General features: G+C 35.8%; 2 protein-coding genes across 2 annotated transcripts; one reads left to right on the top strand and one right to left on the bottom strand.

The window, feature by feature from the left end:
- Window positions 1-212: 212 nt before the first annotated feature.
- Window positions 213-5,320, bottom strand: LOC103981151 (adenylyl-sulfate kinase 3). Its single transcript, XM_009397770.3, has 7 exons — window positions 4,818-5,320; window positions 3,786-3,926; window positions 2,258-2,407; window positions 1,923-2,041; window positions 1,756-1,840; window positions 1,579-1,625; window positions 213-629 (listed from the first exon to the last, which is right to left on the bottom strand). The coding sequence occupies exons 1-7, from the start codon at window positions 5,044-5,046 to the stop codon at window positions 531-533; spliced, it is 870 nt and encodes a 289-aa protein (XP_009396045.2). The 5' UTR covers window positions 5,047-5,320; the 3' UTR covers window positions 213-530.
- Window positions 5,321-14,199: 8,879 nt separating this feature from the next.
- On the top strand, window positions 14,200-16,345 carry LOC135645578 (U-box domain-containing protein 4-like). Its single transcript, XM_065164114.1, has 2 exons — window positions 14,200-15,591; window positions 15,674-16,345. The coding sequence occupies exons 1-2, from the start codon at window positions 14,494-14,496 to the stop codon at window positions 15,794-15,796; spliced, it is 1,221 nt and encodes a 406-aa protein (XP_065020186.1). The 5' UTR covers window positions 14,200-14,493; the 3' UTR covers window positions 15,797-16,345.
- The last annotated feature ends 1,727 nt before the right edge of the window (window positions 16,346-18,072 follow it).

The raw sequence follows: 18,072 nt of genomic DNA, 5'->3' as shown, positions 1-18,072 counted from the left end.
AGTGGTATTTTTGGAATATGCTGATGTTGATGACTCAACCAAACAGAGCAAGTTTGATGAGACGATGACGATGGCTGGTCATTTCCATCTTCACATGCATTGGGTACACTATGGATCATCAACCTATTAGTTGGATATCTTTCTACTTAAACAGTGAGGCAGCAATGTTATGATTATGTGGAGGCCTTTTACACTACTGCATTAGAATAACATTGGAATATGGCAACATTACTTCCATAAATTTGGAGAACATAATGAATAGTGTTTACATGATGATCATAGGCGATCTCAAATACGAGACCTACTAATGTAATAATGCATTCACCTATCTGAATAAAGATGCTCGATGGGTCAGTAATAACCCAAAGTGCTCTAACATTAGAAATAATTCTTTGGTAATCATAACTACAAAATAATCTGACTTTATGACCTGTGCTTGTACATCAGAATGTGACAGAGAGATCATCTACAGACAAGCAATTATTTTGACATCTCGCTCGGTCCACGAGTTGTGGACACAGCAGGTCACATTAAGCCTGCAGAAACCCATTGTTGTCGAGGAACGAAATGATTTGCTCAGCCATAGCTTTTGGAGTAGGACACTTGCCATCGTTCTGTTGTATTACTATCTGAGACAACCAGTTAGGGCAAGAAACAAACGAGTAAGAGGCCAATATCAGATCTGTTGTATTACTATCTGAGACAACCAGTTAGGGCAAGAAACAAACGAGTAAGAGGCCAATATCAGTCATATCGAATAAATAAATAACTTTAAATCTCAACAAAGCTGCAGTCACAACTTTATGCTGATAAAATCTACAGGAAAACAGGTTAGGAGGTTATGAATTAGTATCAAAGCCAGGAGACAAAATTTGATGCTGCTTGTCGCTTCTACCGAATAGAATTTCCAAATAGGAAGCAAATGAATGATGAAAAGGGAAGGGAATGGTATCAAGTGATCAAGGTCATAAAGAAACACAGTAGGTGAGAGTCATCACAGGATAAGTTTCAACTGATCAAGCTGGTTTAAAATGAAATATAATCACATGAAGATCGCATGAATAATGCCAATTGAAGATGCCGATTAGTTGATCTCCTATCCTACTAAAAGTATGCAAATATTTCATGATTCATTGTATCAAGACTAGACACACCATGAACACCACTAATATAATGAGCCAAAAGAATTGAAAAAATAGCATGTGACCAATCACTTGTCACGGTTCAATTTAAAAACACTCCAGCAATTGAAGGAAAAAAAAAAAAGTAAAACACTCATTATGTTTCACATATCATAATCAAAGTTTCTTAGATCAATTGTTGATTTATTGAAACTCCAGCAGGTTCAATAAGATACTGTCAAACTCTCATCAGCATCCCAATCAATAAAAGTACAGCCAAATTCTTCCAATTAAATATGAAAAAACAACCCAATAATTGATGCAATTTTGCTAGTTGTATATAAGGGTTGGAGAAGATAATACCATATATAACACCAAAGTATATAACATGAAAATTTAGACATGTATTAGAATACAACAAAACATCTCGAATTAATATATAATGACCAACACTTACCTCACAATCCAAGGGTGATTCATATGGATCGTCTACCCCGGTAAAGCCTGCAAGCAAAGTCAAAAGGATTCTCTAATTATGAACAATAAAGTGTATTTTCTTCAAAGTGTTTATTTCAGGTCTAGGCATTATGCAATATGTCTATGTATACATAAATCCTAACAAATGTGAGTGTACCTTTTATTTTTCCTGCTCGTGCAAGCTTGTATAAACCTTTTGGATCTCTTGCCTCACAGACCTCCAAAGGTATATTAAGAAAAACCTGAATAACTTGGTATTGTTAGACAACAAAGCCAGCTATCATCATATACTTGGTGTTCAAGTCACCACAAAGGAGCAATAACCTCAATAAATGAAGAATCTGATAGCATTGCACGGCAGGCATCTCTTTCCTTCCTATATGGAGAGATTAAACTAGCTATACAAATGAGACCAGCATCCGCAAATAGTTTTGCTACTTCTCCTGTCAAATGATATTTTAGAATCCCACAGGAGTGAATGTTATGTTTTGGTTGAATAAGAAGCATATCAGGTGCTTCGAATAGACAAAATGAAACACAGAAAACATAATCCACTGAGAAAATCCAGGAGCAACTAGCTTAAGCAAGCCAAATGATTTAAATGGACAAACTTGTTATCACTGATTTTAATGATAAAGAAAATATTCAATGAAACTTACCAACTCTGCGTATGTTTTCGGCACGATCTTCTCCGTTGAAACTAAGATCTCGATTCAGACCATGTCTAACATTGTCACCATCAAGGATGTAAGTAAGATGACCTCTGTAGTGCAACTCTCGACTCAAAGCACATGCAAGAGTGCTTTTACCTAGAACATGAATACACAGTTAATACACAACACAGATTCTAAGAGAGTGTAGTCATCTTTGCCCGTAAGCAAAAGATACATTGACATAGAAACAGGTGCAAGATATAAGAACAGTCCAACATCTGACCCACAAGCAAGATAATTTCAAAATCTTGAAACAAATGCATTGTACCCTGATATTACTATTAACTGATATGCTCTATAGAATTTATATGACAAATTCAGTGGACTGTAAAGGGGAAAGTAAATGACTAGCTCCATTTTGAGGGATTGCTTAAATATAATATAGAACAAGTAAAAGCTAACAAAACTGCACCTATACTAAAAGAGCTATAATGGCAAAAACGTCGCTGGTGACATTGCACTACATAGGAACCAAACACATCTCTTCTTTTAGCTACTACAACAGAATTTGAAAATTATTAGTAATAAGGTAACATTGTATCTAGTAGACTAATTAGTCTATTAACCTACGCAGTATAAAGCATACAGGATGGATCATACTCCTAGCATACAGGATGATTAAAATTTTTGGTGTGGACTTGCTTAAAAACTGCACTTGACAAATTCATGGTAGATGTGGATAACAACACATAGATGCTTTAATATCAAAGCATATTTCCTGACTCGTTAGCATCTAACTTGGACTCAATTATGTTTAGTTGGTTGTGACAAAGATTAAACATGAGTAAAAGGACTGCCTTTGTTTACATAATGAGCAGTAAGGACTAAGGACTGCTATCATATAACCTCAATGCACACAGGGAATGTAGATACAGAGATCTCATAAGAAGTATAACAAGAGAAAAGAAAAACCTAAGTATTTCCAGCAAAGGGATCCTTATTCTTAAAAAGGTTTCAAACACCATTTACAATGGAAATATCATGCTACAGAATGAATGTCAATTTGATATTTTGTTGCTAGATTACCACATCTTAGCATTATTAAAGGTATAGAATTTGCAGTCATGATTTAATCTTTATGTATATATAATATAGTGATCAACATGATCTAATGCTAATATTTATTTAATGTGTCGGATTGTGTTAGAGGTGCGATCAGACTATATTCTAGCAATATCCTGTAATCGGAGATGGAAAACACCAGCAAAGTACAATTGGATCAGAATTTAAGGTCTGAATAGCTATATGAAAAATATATTACAAATGAAGGTATGCTAATCTGTCACTTGAATGACAATTGAACATAAGGAAACTTGGAGAAAATGTATGCAACAAAACTAAAGTTAAGATAGATACACAGAGCACATCTTGAACAAGAAGCATTATCCAAAGCAGGCGCAATCACGTTGGTAAAATACCATCTCCAAAAGCTATTTACAAAATGCAAAAAGTGATTTAGAGCATTAAGACAAACCTGAACCACTGAGACCTGTGATCCATATGACACATCCCTTTTGGCTCAATAACTTCTGCCTTTCACGTTTTCCAACTGGACATTCATGCCATAAGATGTTTGTTGAATTTCCAACAGTGGACAACACATAGCTGGATGTTCCTATTTTAACAAACAAAAATCCAGTAAGAACCAAGTTTTATTTATCCTGTAACAGCTGACCTCAGAACAAGGTATCTACCTATACATACATCAAAGGTAGTCTAAGGTAGCTTGAACCTATAGTCAGTTTCAGAATTAAACTTAACAACAATCTGAATCAAGAATATATAGAACTCCAAAAAAGTTCAATCTTTCTACAAAGTGCAGAAGCTAGTCACAAAAACAAGTTTCCAATATAATGATCCATCACGCTGTCATACTCATGAGAACTTTCATGCCTTTCCGACAAAACATTAACCGTTCAGGCAATTTAACTCAGAAAAATCAGATTTTTAACATTTCAAAGCACATAAATTTCCAAGAAAACTTTACTCCAGTAAAAAAATACCAACTTTCATAGACACTTACGTAATGTATCTTACGATTTCCAGCAATCTTTCTAATTGATTTTGCCCCACACCATAACAACTGAAGTTTTATTTTCTAGGACATCATCGTATGAACTCTAGTCTCTCAAGTCAAATTTATTACGTTTGGAATTCAAAGATTCCTCAAGTCCACAATCAACCGACCTGAACATTCTTACCTTCGTTGACAATTGCCAAATTGGATGACGTACAAGACGACAACAAGGGTCGCCGACAACATTTTTGGCGGAGAACCGCCCCATGCTACCACCCCGGCAGCCTATATAACTACAAAATAAATCAAAGATCACAAACAAAAGCTTCAATAAGTGAAGCGCCGCTCGTGATAATTACGCAGAGGGGCGTTCCTAGCATCTGCCCACAAGAAAAAGGTGTCATTTTGGGCTTTAGATTCCGTAGGTAGCCCTCCGAGGAGACACAACAGGGAACGAACGATCTATTACCGTGGGGATGAGAGTGGCACCTGGAGCAGAGGAATCACAGCACCGCTTCGCCGACTCGGGCGACGACTCCTGTCCGGGCAAGGCCGCCTGGATCCGAAGTAACGAAGGTCTCAAACCCGACAAATCCAGCCGGCCGCTCCGTCGCCCGCCCCATCTCCCGACAGGAACCACGGCGTGGCGGAACCCTAGCTTCGTCGTTGGCGGTGCGAACATGTCTCCACAGCAGCGCAACGAGTGGCATTCGACCATGACAGGCGGTGAACGAGGGGGCCGAACGTAGGGGTGGGTATATGAAGGTGCGTGTGATTAGTGCGGCCGAAATCTGCGGCCTCGGGCCTTGTTATATGCGGCAACAGCAGAGGTGTTGAATCTCGCCGAAGATGCGTCCTGGTTGGCGACACCATTTTATGGAATCCTCCCCCATGCCGTCGCCTCCATCTCCCCTTTTGCCACCGCCATTCCCTCTCTCTCTCTCTCTCTCTCTCTCTCTCTCTCTATCCAAAGGCTTTTATGGCCACGAAGGGAAAGCTTGTGTTCGGTCGAGGACGCCCAAAATAATCAAATCCCGACTTACCCTCTATTTTTGTGCGTTTAGTGGGCCTAATATTTCCGGCAATTTCAATGGTTTCCTTATTTCTTCGTGTCCAAAAAAATAAGATTGTATAGACCCAATAGCATCGAATCTTATCAATTTATTTTAACATTGGATGATAATACAGATATTTATCTCGTGTAATATGGTATGATATGTGGATCTTTCTGATATTTGCATAAATGCATGTATATGTGAATATAGCTAGTTGATGAAAGTTACTTCATGATCAGTGAATATTTTAAATAGAAAGTCAATGTATCTAATCAATTACTCTCCTAATTTTTCACATCAGAATAGTGCTAGTTGATGAAAGTTACTTCGCGATCAAGAAAGGTAATGTCAAATTTATTTGGGTTATTCGCTCAATTCTAATCGAATGTAACTGGATCTAGTATAGTATGAATTGACGATCGGAACATATATGGATAGAACTTATAACGAGGTCTCGAAAAACGAGTAATTTTAATGGGTCTGTGTTTTTTTTTTTTTAGGTTCACTAAGATTCTTAGTGGTTGGAACTTCCAGTTATCTTGGTAGGAATTTGATATCCGTATTTCTATCTCAGCAAATCATTTATTTTTCATAAGGGATCATGATGTCTTTCTACGGGATCGCGGGTCTATTCATTAGCTCGTATTTGTGGTGCATAATTTCATGGAATGTAGGTAGCGGTTATGATCGATTCGATTGAAAAGAAGGAATAGTGTGTATTTTTCACTGGGGATTTCTGGAAAAAGTCGTCGCATCTTCCTTCGCTTCTTTACGAGAGATATCCAATCAATCAAAATAGAGGTTAAAGAGGGTCTTTATCCTCATCGTGTCCTTTATATGGAAATTAGAGACCAAGGAGCCATTCCCTTGACTCGTACTTATGAGAATTTTACTCCATGAGAAATTGAACAAAAAGCTGTTGAATTGGCCTATTTTTTGCGCGTACCAATTGAAGTATTTTGAAACGAATTGAAGTGAAGAATAAAATGAAGAATAAATATTTTCTTAAGATAGGGGAAGGAACTTGCTAATTCCTCTTTTAATACAACTGAAGTTTATTCATTCTTTTATACTAGAAAAAGGTATAATCTAACGAACTAATCTAATCTAATAAGTATAGATATAAATTCATCAAATCTATCTGAACATGTATTTTGTAATAAAGAATTCATCGTTTTAAGCCCAAGATTTGGAATTGATATCATTTTCTGGTTATACGGTGAAACATTTCGAAAGAATTAATTGATATCATTACTTCACGTGCGTTTTCAAGTATTCATCGAAAGGAACAAATGAAAATAAAATTGGTTCAAATTTGCCCAATAGAGATATCTGGAATAATATTTATTTCTTTTTTTCTCATTTTCATCTGAAAAGGACTCTTATTCTATGTCTATATTCCTTTTAAATAAAAGAAAATTATTACACAATAATAGGAAAGGAATAGACCCATAGGTCAATACCTTGTTATACAATTCTGCTTCAAATAAATATCAGATCGGATAGAGTCAACGAATAAAGCAAGTTCATTAACAATTCAATTCACAGAAAAAAAAAAGAAAAAAGAGAAAGCATCGGCCTCCCTCCCATATCTCGCATCTATTAGTTTTGCCTTGATGGATCTTTTTCTTATTTAATAAATGTCTGGAACCTTGGGTTACTAATTGGTGGAATACCAGGTAATCTGAAAATTTTTTGAATCATATTCAAGAGAAAAACATTATGGAAAGATTCATATAATTACAAGAACTATTACTATTGGACGAAATAATAAAGGAGTACCTGAAAATGCATATACAAAAACTTCATATAGGAATACACAAGGAAACAATACAATTAGTTAAAGCACACAATGAATAGGATCTCCATATCATTTTGCATTTCTCGATAAATATAATCCGTTTCGTTATTCTAAGTGGTTGTTTTATTTTGAGTAACGAAGAACTCGTCATTCTTAATTCTTGGGTTCAGGAATTTCTCTATAACTTAAGTGACATAATAAAAGCTTTTTCTATTCTTTTAGTTACTGATTTATGGATCGGATTTGACTGGACCCATGGTTGGGAACTAATGATTGGTTCGGTCTACAACAATTTTGGATTGGATCATAACTATCAAATTATATTTCTACTTTTCCAGTTATTCTAGATACAATTGTGAAATATTGGATCTTCCTTTTTTTAAATCATGTATCTCCTTCACATGTATAGTAATTTATCATTCAATAAATGTATAAAAAACTCATTTGATCTTATTATATCAATCAAATCAGAATCTTTCTTTGTGTATAAAGAAAGTATTTTCAATTTGACTTAATTCTTTATACTTTTATTTGTTCAAGGTATTCATCTTATATTCCAGTATAATTATTTTAGTACAATGACAGACTCATGTATAGGGAACTATATTAGCTACCTATCTAATTTATTGTAGAAATTTCGGGATCAATAATTGGACATGCAAAATAAAAATATTTTTCTTGGGTAAAGGAAAAGATGACTCGATCCATTTCCGTATCGATCATGATATATGTAATAACTCGGGCATTTATTTCAAATGCATATCCCATTTTTGCACAGTAGGGTTATGAAAACCCGCGAGAAGTCACAAGACGAATTATATGTGTCAATTGTCATTTAGCTAATAAACCCATGGATATTGAAGTTCCGCAAGCTGTGCATCCTGATACTATATTTGAAGTAGTTGTTCGAATCCCATATGATAAGCAATTGAAATAAGTTATTGCTAATGGTAAAAAGGGGACTTTGAATGTGGCGGTTATTCTCATTTTAATCGACGGATTCGAATTAGCCCCCCTTGATCGTATTTCTCCTGAGTTGAAAGAAAAGATAGGAAATCTATCTTTTCAGATTTATCGTCCCAATAAAAGAAATATTATTGTGATAGGTCCTGTTCCCGATCAAAAATATAGTGAAATCGTCTTTCCAATTCTTTCCCCCGACCCTGCTATGAAGAAAGATATTCACTTCTTAAAGTATCCCATATACGTAGGTGGGAACAGAGGAAGGGTCAGATTTATCCTGATGGTGGCAAAAGTAATAATACAATCTATAATACTACATCAGCAAGTATAGTAAACAAAATAGTTTCTAAAGAAAAAGGGGGATATGAAATAACCATAGTTGATACGTCAGATGGACATCAAGTGGTTGATATTATACCTCTAGGACCAGAACTTCTTGTTTCAGAGGGTGAATCCATCAAGCTTGATCAACCATTAACGAGAAATCCCAATGTGGGAGGCTTTGGTCAGGGAGATATAGAAATAGTGCTTCAAGACCTATTACGGGTCCAAGGTCTTTTATTCTTCTTGGCATATGCTATTTTGGCACAAGGTTTTTTGGTCCTTAAAAAGAAACAGTTGAAAAGATTCAATTGTACGAAATGAATTTCTAGGTGCAGAGATTCCTTAACATCAAGATGGTAAAATTGTACGAAATGAATTTCTAGGTACAGAGATACCTTAACATCAAGTTGGTAAAAAATGTCGAATGTTTGTTGATCCATACAATTATGTATGATAAAAAAATCTGTAAACCTTTTTAGTTGCTTTGTTTATATATATATTTTTTTTTTCATTTTGCAGGATGTCCAGAATTCATTACTTGTATCCTGTTCTTAGTAACAGACAATAGACATACAAAGAAAAAGAATACAAAGCAAGGATGGAAAAAATGAAAGAAAAAAAATCATTTTATGAGGGATTAATAATTTTACGAGTCTTCTATTCGACACAAGAAAAGGGCGAAAAATCCTTTTTCTTTTTTATTAGTGTTTTTATTATTTTTTTATAAAAATAGATATTTACTTAACTAATATTAACTTTAACTAAAAAAATTCCAAAAATTATTTTTAAAGAAAGAAATATGTTAGGAAATAGTTTATTAGATAGTGATAGCAAAGAGGGATTGGAAATGAGAATAACATGGAAAGTTGATATTATTTTTTCTTTAAAATCATTAATATTACTTTCCATGTATAAATAAATATAGCTACATTTATAGAGACAATCTTAAATGGAGGGTTACGGTGGCATTGCGTTCATTTACCAACAAAAACCGGAGATGGTGGCAAGTGGATCCCATGCCATTTGATGTTGTCATATGAACCCTTACATTATTTTGACTCGTATTAAAGCTTTTAATCTATAAAATCGGTGATCATTTTAATCCTTCAACATCATGATATGTTTATTTCCTAGTAGAAATATCCTCCTTATCTTTCTTTTTGTTCTTATCTTTATATATATATATATATATATATATATATATATATATATATATATGGAGGAATTTTTATTTTTTTTGGGGGTATGTGTGAGATAAAGATTGAAAGAAGATTATAAATGTATCGAGTCTCATAAATAACTTAATATGATGACTCCCATAGTAAATATTTTTTACATATATATATATATATATATATATATATATATATATATATATATAATGAAAGATCATATTTTGGGAGATAGGGAATAGAATATTAGGATGAAGTGGTTGGTGAGTGGGGAGGATGGTATAGTGGGAGAACTATGAACGCCATTAGGGTTAGTAGTTGGGAAGGATGAGGAAAGCACTGCAGTGGGAATCGTGGATTGATCGATGGAGTCAGATTAGGAGGCACTGTCTTTGGTTTTGTAGTCTTTGAGGCAGCATTTAGCCTCCATTACTCGGATACTTCCAAGGTGAGATGATATTGATGTGACATTTCACGAATCATTTGAATACACATACATCATGCACTCCCGACATATTATAATTGTTATTTATTGTTATTTGGAGTAAGAGACCATGATACCAATTTGATAATCATGTAAGTGGAGATGCCACCAAAATGATGAACACAAGAGTTTGATTCAATCTTTCATGTCTATCCTATATATAACTAAGATAAAAAAAATAGGAAATGAAAGCCAAGTTGATCTCTTGGGAGACTTATTGACGTTAGATTTATCTCTTGAATCGATCCCGTTGATAGTCATAATCTTAAATGATTCTTAATGTGAAAAATATTTTTCATTAATTATGATTGAAATTTATTGAATTTTATATAATAATTTTTATCAATATTGATGAAGTAGATATTCGTATTTCAAATATATGATGCTTAAAATGAATAAGCACTTTAGTCGTTTTCTTAAAATATAATACTTCGAGAGGACGAAGAAGATGATAGTATGAAACGATATTGATTAACATTTAGCAAGTCCATTATTGAAGATCAATTATATGTTCAATGGAATACATACGGATCTATTTTAAAGCTCATGTTTAATGCAAATTAGAGTAGAAAAGATATCATTTTTTTTTTACCGTGGCTAATATTGACTAGTTTAAATTTCATAAAGAATACATGAAAATTTTTTGAATTAGAGGTACTATTTGAGAACAATCAAAAGAAAATATTATTTGAAAAAAAATCTAAAATAAGATTTTTTTTCTAAGGAAATCACCAACATTAAATCTTTTTTTTTCTTACCACTAGAACGATCTTGACCAAAAGATTTATATTAAATCTCTTTAGAATAACCTCTATCACCTTAACTAATTTACGTTAATATTTATCTCACTCATTTAACAATCATGGATGAATAACTCATCGTATCGACATTAAAAGTCGATTAGATTCGAGCGATCTAAGCCCTCCATCCTTAATTTAAAAGTTAATCAAATTCTAATGATTCGTTCAACATTTAAATATTTCATGTTTATATGTGATCTATCACATCTAAACCAAGTTCGGTATTATACACTATACTTCAAACATTACGAATTATTGTTATTATTATGTATGATATAATTCTTTTTTTTAAGGGAAGATCGAATTCGAACTAATAACTTATGATAAACTATCAAAATTATTACTAATTAAGATAGCTAACACATAATATTTAGTCACATATAAATCTCATGGTACAAATCTTGATGGTGTGATAAGGAAAGAACACATAAAAAAGACTTAACTCATATATCCATTAAACAAGCTCCAAGTATTGTTTGTGGGGTTTGCTATCAATAATAATGTGATAATCATCCAACCAACGATGGATGTAGATTTAGAGTACTTAAAACAATTATTGATTCAAATTGGTTCATAAATTAATGATGGAGGTGGATTTTTTTTTTTGGTGCCATATGATTGCCTTGTGATTAGAAGATGTTGGTGGCATTAATTAATCGTCATTCACGCACAATACAAGTGTCGGCTTCCTGATTCGATACAAAATAATAATAATAATAATAATAATAATAATAATAATAATAATAATAATAATAATAATAATAATAATACGTTGGATTCCAATTCCATACGGCACCCAATAATAAGATTAAATTAAGTTAGAAATTTGATATCGAAAATTCTAATTCTAAAACAAATTAATTGGATGTCTCGTATTTGATGATTTGAATTTTTATGGATACTTACTAATTTTTAATGCCTATATCCTATATATTTAAAATCTACACGTAAAACGTCAATCATTTCAGTACCATATAACTCTAACGTATATCAAACATTAGTTTTTACAATACTTTTAAATCTCAAAATAACACAAGATTAGATGAGAGTTTCCAACAACATAAAGCTTATATGTTATGTTTTACATTAGAAAAAAATCTTTTATTTTCTTTAATTTTTATATGACATTATAATTATGACATGCCACAAAAAAAGGTTACTCAACTCATTACCTCAAATTTCACGGTGCTCATATATATATATATATATATATATATATATATATATATATATATATATATATATATATATATATATATATATATATATATATATATATATATATATATATATATATATACATATAATCATTAATTAAAAATTTTAAATCGTGTTAGCGAAATCTCATCCTTCGATTCTTAAATTTTTACCGGCTTTTAGTTTATACCTTTGAAGAAAATAATAATAATAATAATAATAATAATAATAATTATTATTATTATTATTAGGAGTAGAACGAATCAGAATTATATGGGAGATGAATCATTGTAATGAATGATGAGATGTGGACGAACGTTTGAAGATTTAACATCAAATTCCAAACACTTCCCGGTGAAATCATTGTAATCTCCACGGATTTCTCATCCTCGACACAAGCGAGCTTCAAAATCGTGGAAATAAACACGAAATGGCTTCTAATTTGATGATTCACGAACACCATCGATGAGTTCCCGAGAAGCCTTTTCACTTACCTCACTTGCTCTCTATTTCTTCTTAGCCCACCGCACCTCTTCCTTCTCACTTGGAATATTAAATCATCATATCATGTTGTAGTCGAAATGATATCGATAAAAATAATTGTGATAACAGTAACAATTGCATGTTCGAATGCTCTCCAATCCATCTTGAGATTTCATCAAGCAGAAAGTTTGATTGAGACAACACTTCTTCTCATTTCTCTCATGTCACAAGTAAACAAATAACAAAAAGAAAAATTATATCCCCAATCAATTCAACTTTTGCTTAAATATATAATACCATATCTCAATAAAAGTACATCCTAATTGAATTTGAAGTACCTAAAGGAGTCTTGAATATATATCGTGTCATATCTCATCTAATAGCTTTAGATTTTAGAGGCGATCGATCACATTCACAAGAGAGATTATACGATCATTATTGATGGACTTAAATTTGTCTTGCTGATTAATAAGATCATTTAGTTCCACATTGGTTGAAGAGTATAAGAACCAATGACTCATAAGTTCGTCATCTTTCTTGCCCTCAAATGTATCTTTTGTAGCTCACATGCTCCGAAAGGACATAATTATACGGGTATGCCCATCATTAAAAGTTATAATTCTTTACGAGCTTACGAGCCGCACCAATGGCCGATCGACCAAATGATCCATCATCATTGATGATTTAGCTCAAACATCCAAATTATAAATAAACATATAAAATGAGTCTGAGTAAAATATTTCTTCAAATTGTAAATAAACATGTAAAATGAGTTCACGATGAATGCTCCTCCAACATGACGTAAAATATTTAGACTCAAATTAATAGTAATAATTAAAATATTATAATAGATTATTCATGTAATATTATATTATTTATTTATGAATTTTAAATAGTTAATTATATATATGACGTATATTATAGAAATTTATCAATTCAATACTTGGATAATGTATATTATTGTATTACGATAAAACTTTCATCTCTAAGTCGTGAGACATGTTCGTTTGCAAAGAGTCAACATTGTAAGGATTTGTAAAAAAAGAAACATATTAGTAGAAGTATTAAACTTGAGATCTCATAATTAGATATTTTTATCAAATATTTAATAGATAATATAAAATACAATAATAAATTTTATAAGATTTGAATAGTCATATAATAAAAGATCTACGGCAGTCTCATTGCTCTTGAAAGTCCACACAAATAAGTATTCATGTAACATATCCCAACAACGAATTTATACAAGATACTATCGGCTCAACCAATAATACGATACAATGTACCATCCTATAGGCTCAATCAATAATGTGTCACTCAAGGGGTTCCAATATATTAAGATGATTAATGCTTATGGTCACTCTAGGCATATTGAAAACACCCAAAATGAATGATTAGAGATCATGCTTTTGAGTAATTTTATCTCTATCCTTACCTTTCAAGCCTAAAATAATCATAAAACTCAAGCCTCGATGAGCACACGGCTTAATCCAAAGACTTTATGTTAAGATAAGAAATCAACTAATAAGTTTGAGCTAATGGATCAAATCTAAGCTCGATGCTTTGGTTAATTCGAGTGCAATGGATCATGGACTTGAGAAAAGCTCCCATGGGTCCCATGCCAGACCTCAAGTGTCTCTCCAATCATGATAAGGGTAGGAGGCGCGTGGGTGTCTCCCGGGGTTACGTTCCTCGCAAGCGTCTTGCACTTGAAAAGGGCAGAACAAACCACCGACCCGGTTCGACCGTCTTCGGTCGTACGCGATTAAACCGCAACGCCCGAGCCGGGCCTCCCCACGTGCGCCCGCCAGGGAGACGCCCGTACGCCGACACCTGGGTCCCACGTGCGAGCTTCGAACGCTCTACCCTCTTCCCAAAGCCCCGCCATGGCGATCGGCCTATTTATACTACTGCTATACTATGCTTGCTTTACCCTCTTCTCAAAAGACAACGAAGCATATCATATCATTCGCTTCCTTCTCGAGTTGGATTGGGGGTTTCATCCAATTGCAATGATGCTGATGGAGAACCCGCCGGAGTTTGGCCGCCACGCGAGGCGGAGCTACAGCGACGGCGCCGGCTCTTCCGGCGCCTTCAGCGACTGCAACAGCGAATGCTCCGCCTCCGGCAACGGCGCTTCCTCCCTCCGCCGCCTTCTTGCCTCCGACTACTACTCCGACGAGGAGGTCCGCGGCCTCATCTCCGACCTCGGGTCCCCCTCCGTCGAGTCCCGGCGCCGCGCCGCAATGGAGCTCCGCCTCCTCGCCAAGCACAGCACCGAGAATCGCCTCCGCATCGCCCGCGCCGGCGCCGTCGTCCCGCTCGTCGCCCTCCTCTCACACCCGGACCCGCAGCTGCAGGAGCACGGCGTGACCGCCGTCCTCAACCTCTCCCTCTGCGACGAGAACAAGGGGCCCATCGCCGCCGCCGGCGCCGTCCGTTACCTCGTCCGTGCCCTCCGCTCCGGCACTCCCGCCGCCCGCGAGAACGCCGCCTGCGCCCTCCTCCGCCTCGCCCAGCTCGACGACCTCCGGGCCGTCATCGGCCGCTCCGGCGCCATCCCGCCCCTCGTCGCCCTCCTCGAGACCGGCGGCTCCCGCGGGAAGAAGGACGCCGCCACCGCCCTCTTCACCCTCCTGGCCGCGAAGGAGAACAAGGCCCGGGCCGTCGAGGCCGGGGTGGTGCGCCCGCTGCTAGACCTAATGGCCGACCCGGAGTCCGAGATGGTGGACAAGGCGGCGTACGTGCTGCACCGGCTGCTGTCGGAGCCGGAGGGCCGAGCGTCGGCGGTGGAGGAGGGCGGTGTCCCGGTGCTCGTGGAGATGGTGGAAGTGGGAAGCCAGCGCCAGAAGGAGGTGGCGATGCTTTCGCTGCTGGAGATCTGCGAGGAAAGCGCCGCCTACCGGAAGATGGTCATCCGCGAGGGCGCTATCCCGCCGCTCATCGCCCTGTCCCAGTCCTCCTCCAAGAAGACCAAGGACAAGGTCGGTAACCTCACCTCACTTCCTTCGTCAAATTTATTATTCTTTTATCTAATTTTACTTAATTCAAAAAATAATTAAGCAGGCGGAAGCGTTGATCGAGCTTTTGCGACGACCGACCACGAAGCTGATCGATTATTCCCAGCAGAGGACGACACGTGGCTGTTCGGCGCTCCCTGTAGACGGCGACGCACTAGTACGAGCATAGACACGTGGCGGTCAAGCATTAGCTGGGACGATGTAAATACATCTTATAAAAGCAAAGGATAAAAAAAAGGCTCTCTTTTCTTTCTTTCTTCAAATATTTATTCGTTGCAAAGAAAAAAGAGAATTAAAGGGGGAAAAAAAGGTGTCGGCATGTGATGCTTCCGTGGGTCGGCTGTCAACTGCTCCGTGATTCGTGACGGAGGTGCCCAGAGGCGCACATCTGGTGACACGTGCCCAACAGCTCCGTTGAGCTGATCTCGCGCCACTGCGGTGGAAGTTACCGGTGAAACTTCCTCAGTAGCTTATATTAGTAGTGTGTTGGAGACAAAAAGAAGAAGAAGAAGAAGAAGAAGAAAGATTGTAATTGTTGGGTTGTTTAAATACTTTGAATCATGTGGTTTAAGACCTATGAACAGATTATGTTGTTTGGTATCATAGGATTTAATTTCATTGTTTATGATTAGGAGGGATGACAAAGGTATACATACATATCTTTAGTCAGAACTCTAACTCAAAATTGTCTACTGAATCCAAATAAATCTACCTATCATCTAACCCAAACAATTCTTCCAGTGGTTGGATGTTGAGGTTGGTGACAACATGTGGATTCTTAATTCAAGCTCAAAATGGAGTACATAACACATGAAATATAAAACCTCACCAAATCTTTTCTTAATGTCTTTTATATCGGCAGGAAGGTTCCCAGCTAGGGTTTTATTCTATTCATCGGCACACTTGGTATTGTTGGAGAAGAGACAGCATCAAATCTTTGCTGATACTGTGTTCATTGGAAGATTTGGTAAGACTAATCCACCTACTGCTATATTTTTTGTTGTTGTGTTCTTCCATCCATTGCATCTTAATCCAATTAGGCCACGAGCATGAGTGATAGATACTGATGTCGGAGAGCTTCTGCTCCATGGAGTGGTTCAGTGTATGTCTCCTGACAAGCACTCTACATCTGAAAAGATGAAGCAGCTAATCCTGTTTTCTATGTTGTCGGAGTGCATTCAAAATCTAAAGTGTCTCCATACGTTCATTGTCCACCGTGGAGCAGTGACAAGTCTCTGTCTCTCTCCTGCTCTGTTTTCTGCAAGGCATAAATGCAGAGATAACGAGTTGACATGGACAAGCATCAATGTCGTGTGTTTTTGACTGGGAAGTTTCGTTTTGGACATGGAACCTTTGTTATCTATAATAAGATTTGGGATGTAGAGGGTGTCGGGTGGGTGGGGGATTGGAAATGATGAAACTAAACATCAAATATTTCTGATGCTGACAATTCTCCTGTAGCTTTTGATGGACGACAGGTGCAGGTCTTTTGCAGGAGGAGGTGATGGAATCATGAGGTCTGTACGAGTCATTGCTCTACGGGCTAAGCTTCAAAATCTATTATAATATATATATATATATATATATATATATATATATATATATATATATGTAATGTGAAAAAAATTTATATTAGGATTAAAATTAAATAACATTATATCTATTTTACGATATGTAATTTTGGATGTCATCTGAAAAAGATATTGAGTGATCTAAATATTATTTTTAGATCTAAAACCACTATCAAAGAGAATTAAACTTTCATTCTTCTCTTTTTCTATTTTTTTTTACATGATCATTTAGATTTATGGATTAGAGAGATTAAGAAAGAAACTATAATCTATCAACTATGTTTTTTATGATATACGTTCTTAAGTTCCTAAAGGTCCTATCTATTTATAGATGAGAGCAAAGAGTCTAGAATAAATTAATAAAAAAATTCCTCCGTATCTCTTAAGGAATCATATTATAATATAAATTTTTTTTTATTGATTAATATTTATCATCAGAATCTAATTAGTTCTATTATATATTTTATCATTATAACGGATCACTAACACACTCCCTCTTCTCTGTAGCAAGAAATAGAAGATTCCGAAAATATATGTTAGGATCACTGCATTCGTTCTACAGTTGCTTGTATTGCCAGGAACTAAGAAGAGGTTGAAATGAAGCTTCCTGTATGAAGATGGTTTTCTCTTTTATTGTTTAGGAGAGAATTCATGAGGCAAGCCCGAATGAAGAGACAAGAGGCTCAATGTGCTAAGAATCATGCTACTCTCATAAATTCTTTGGAATTATCTTCTCTCTTCTCATCCTCATCATGTTACCATCATTAACAGCATGCAGATTAATGTAGAGAATGAAGTGAATTAATGATCCAGATGTCTGTCTTGTTTGGATGAAAGATCAGGAGACAGAGACCATCACAGGCAACAAAAGCCA

The sequence above is a fragment of the Musa acuminata genome, chromosome BXJ1-4, assembly GCF_036884655.1.
Source record: "Musa acuminata AAA Group cultivar baxijiao chromosome BXJ1-4, Cavendish_Baxijiao_AAA, whole genome shotgun sequence".
Classification (NCBI taxonomy): domain Eukaryota; kingdom Viridiplantae; phylum Streptophyta; class Magnoliopsida; order Zingiberales; family Musaceae; genus Musa; species Musa acuminata.
The sequence above is the reverse complement of the archived record's forward strand: the minus strand, read 5'-3'. Positions and strand labels throughout refer to the sequence as shown.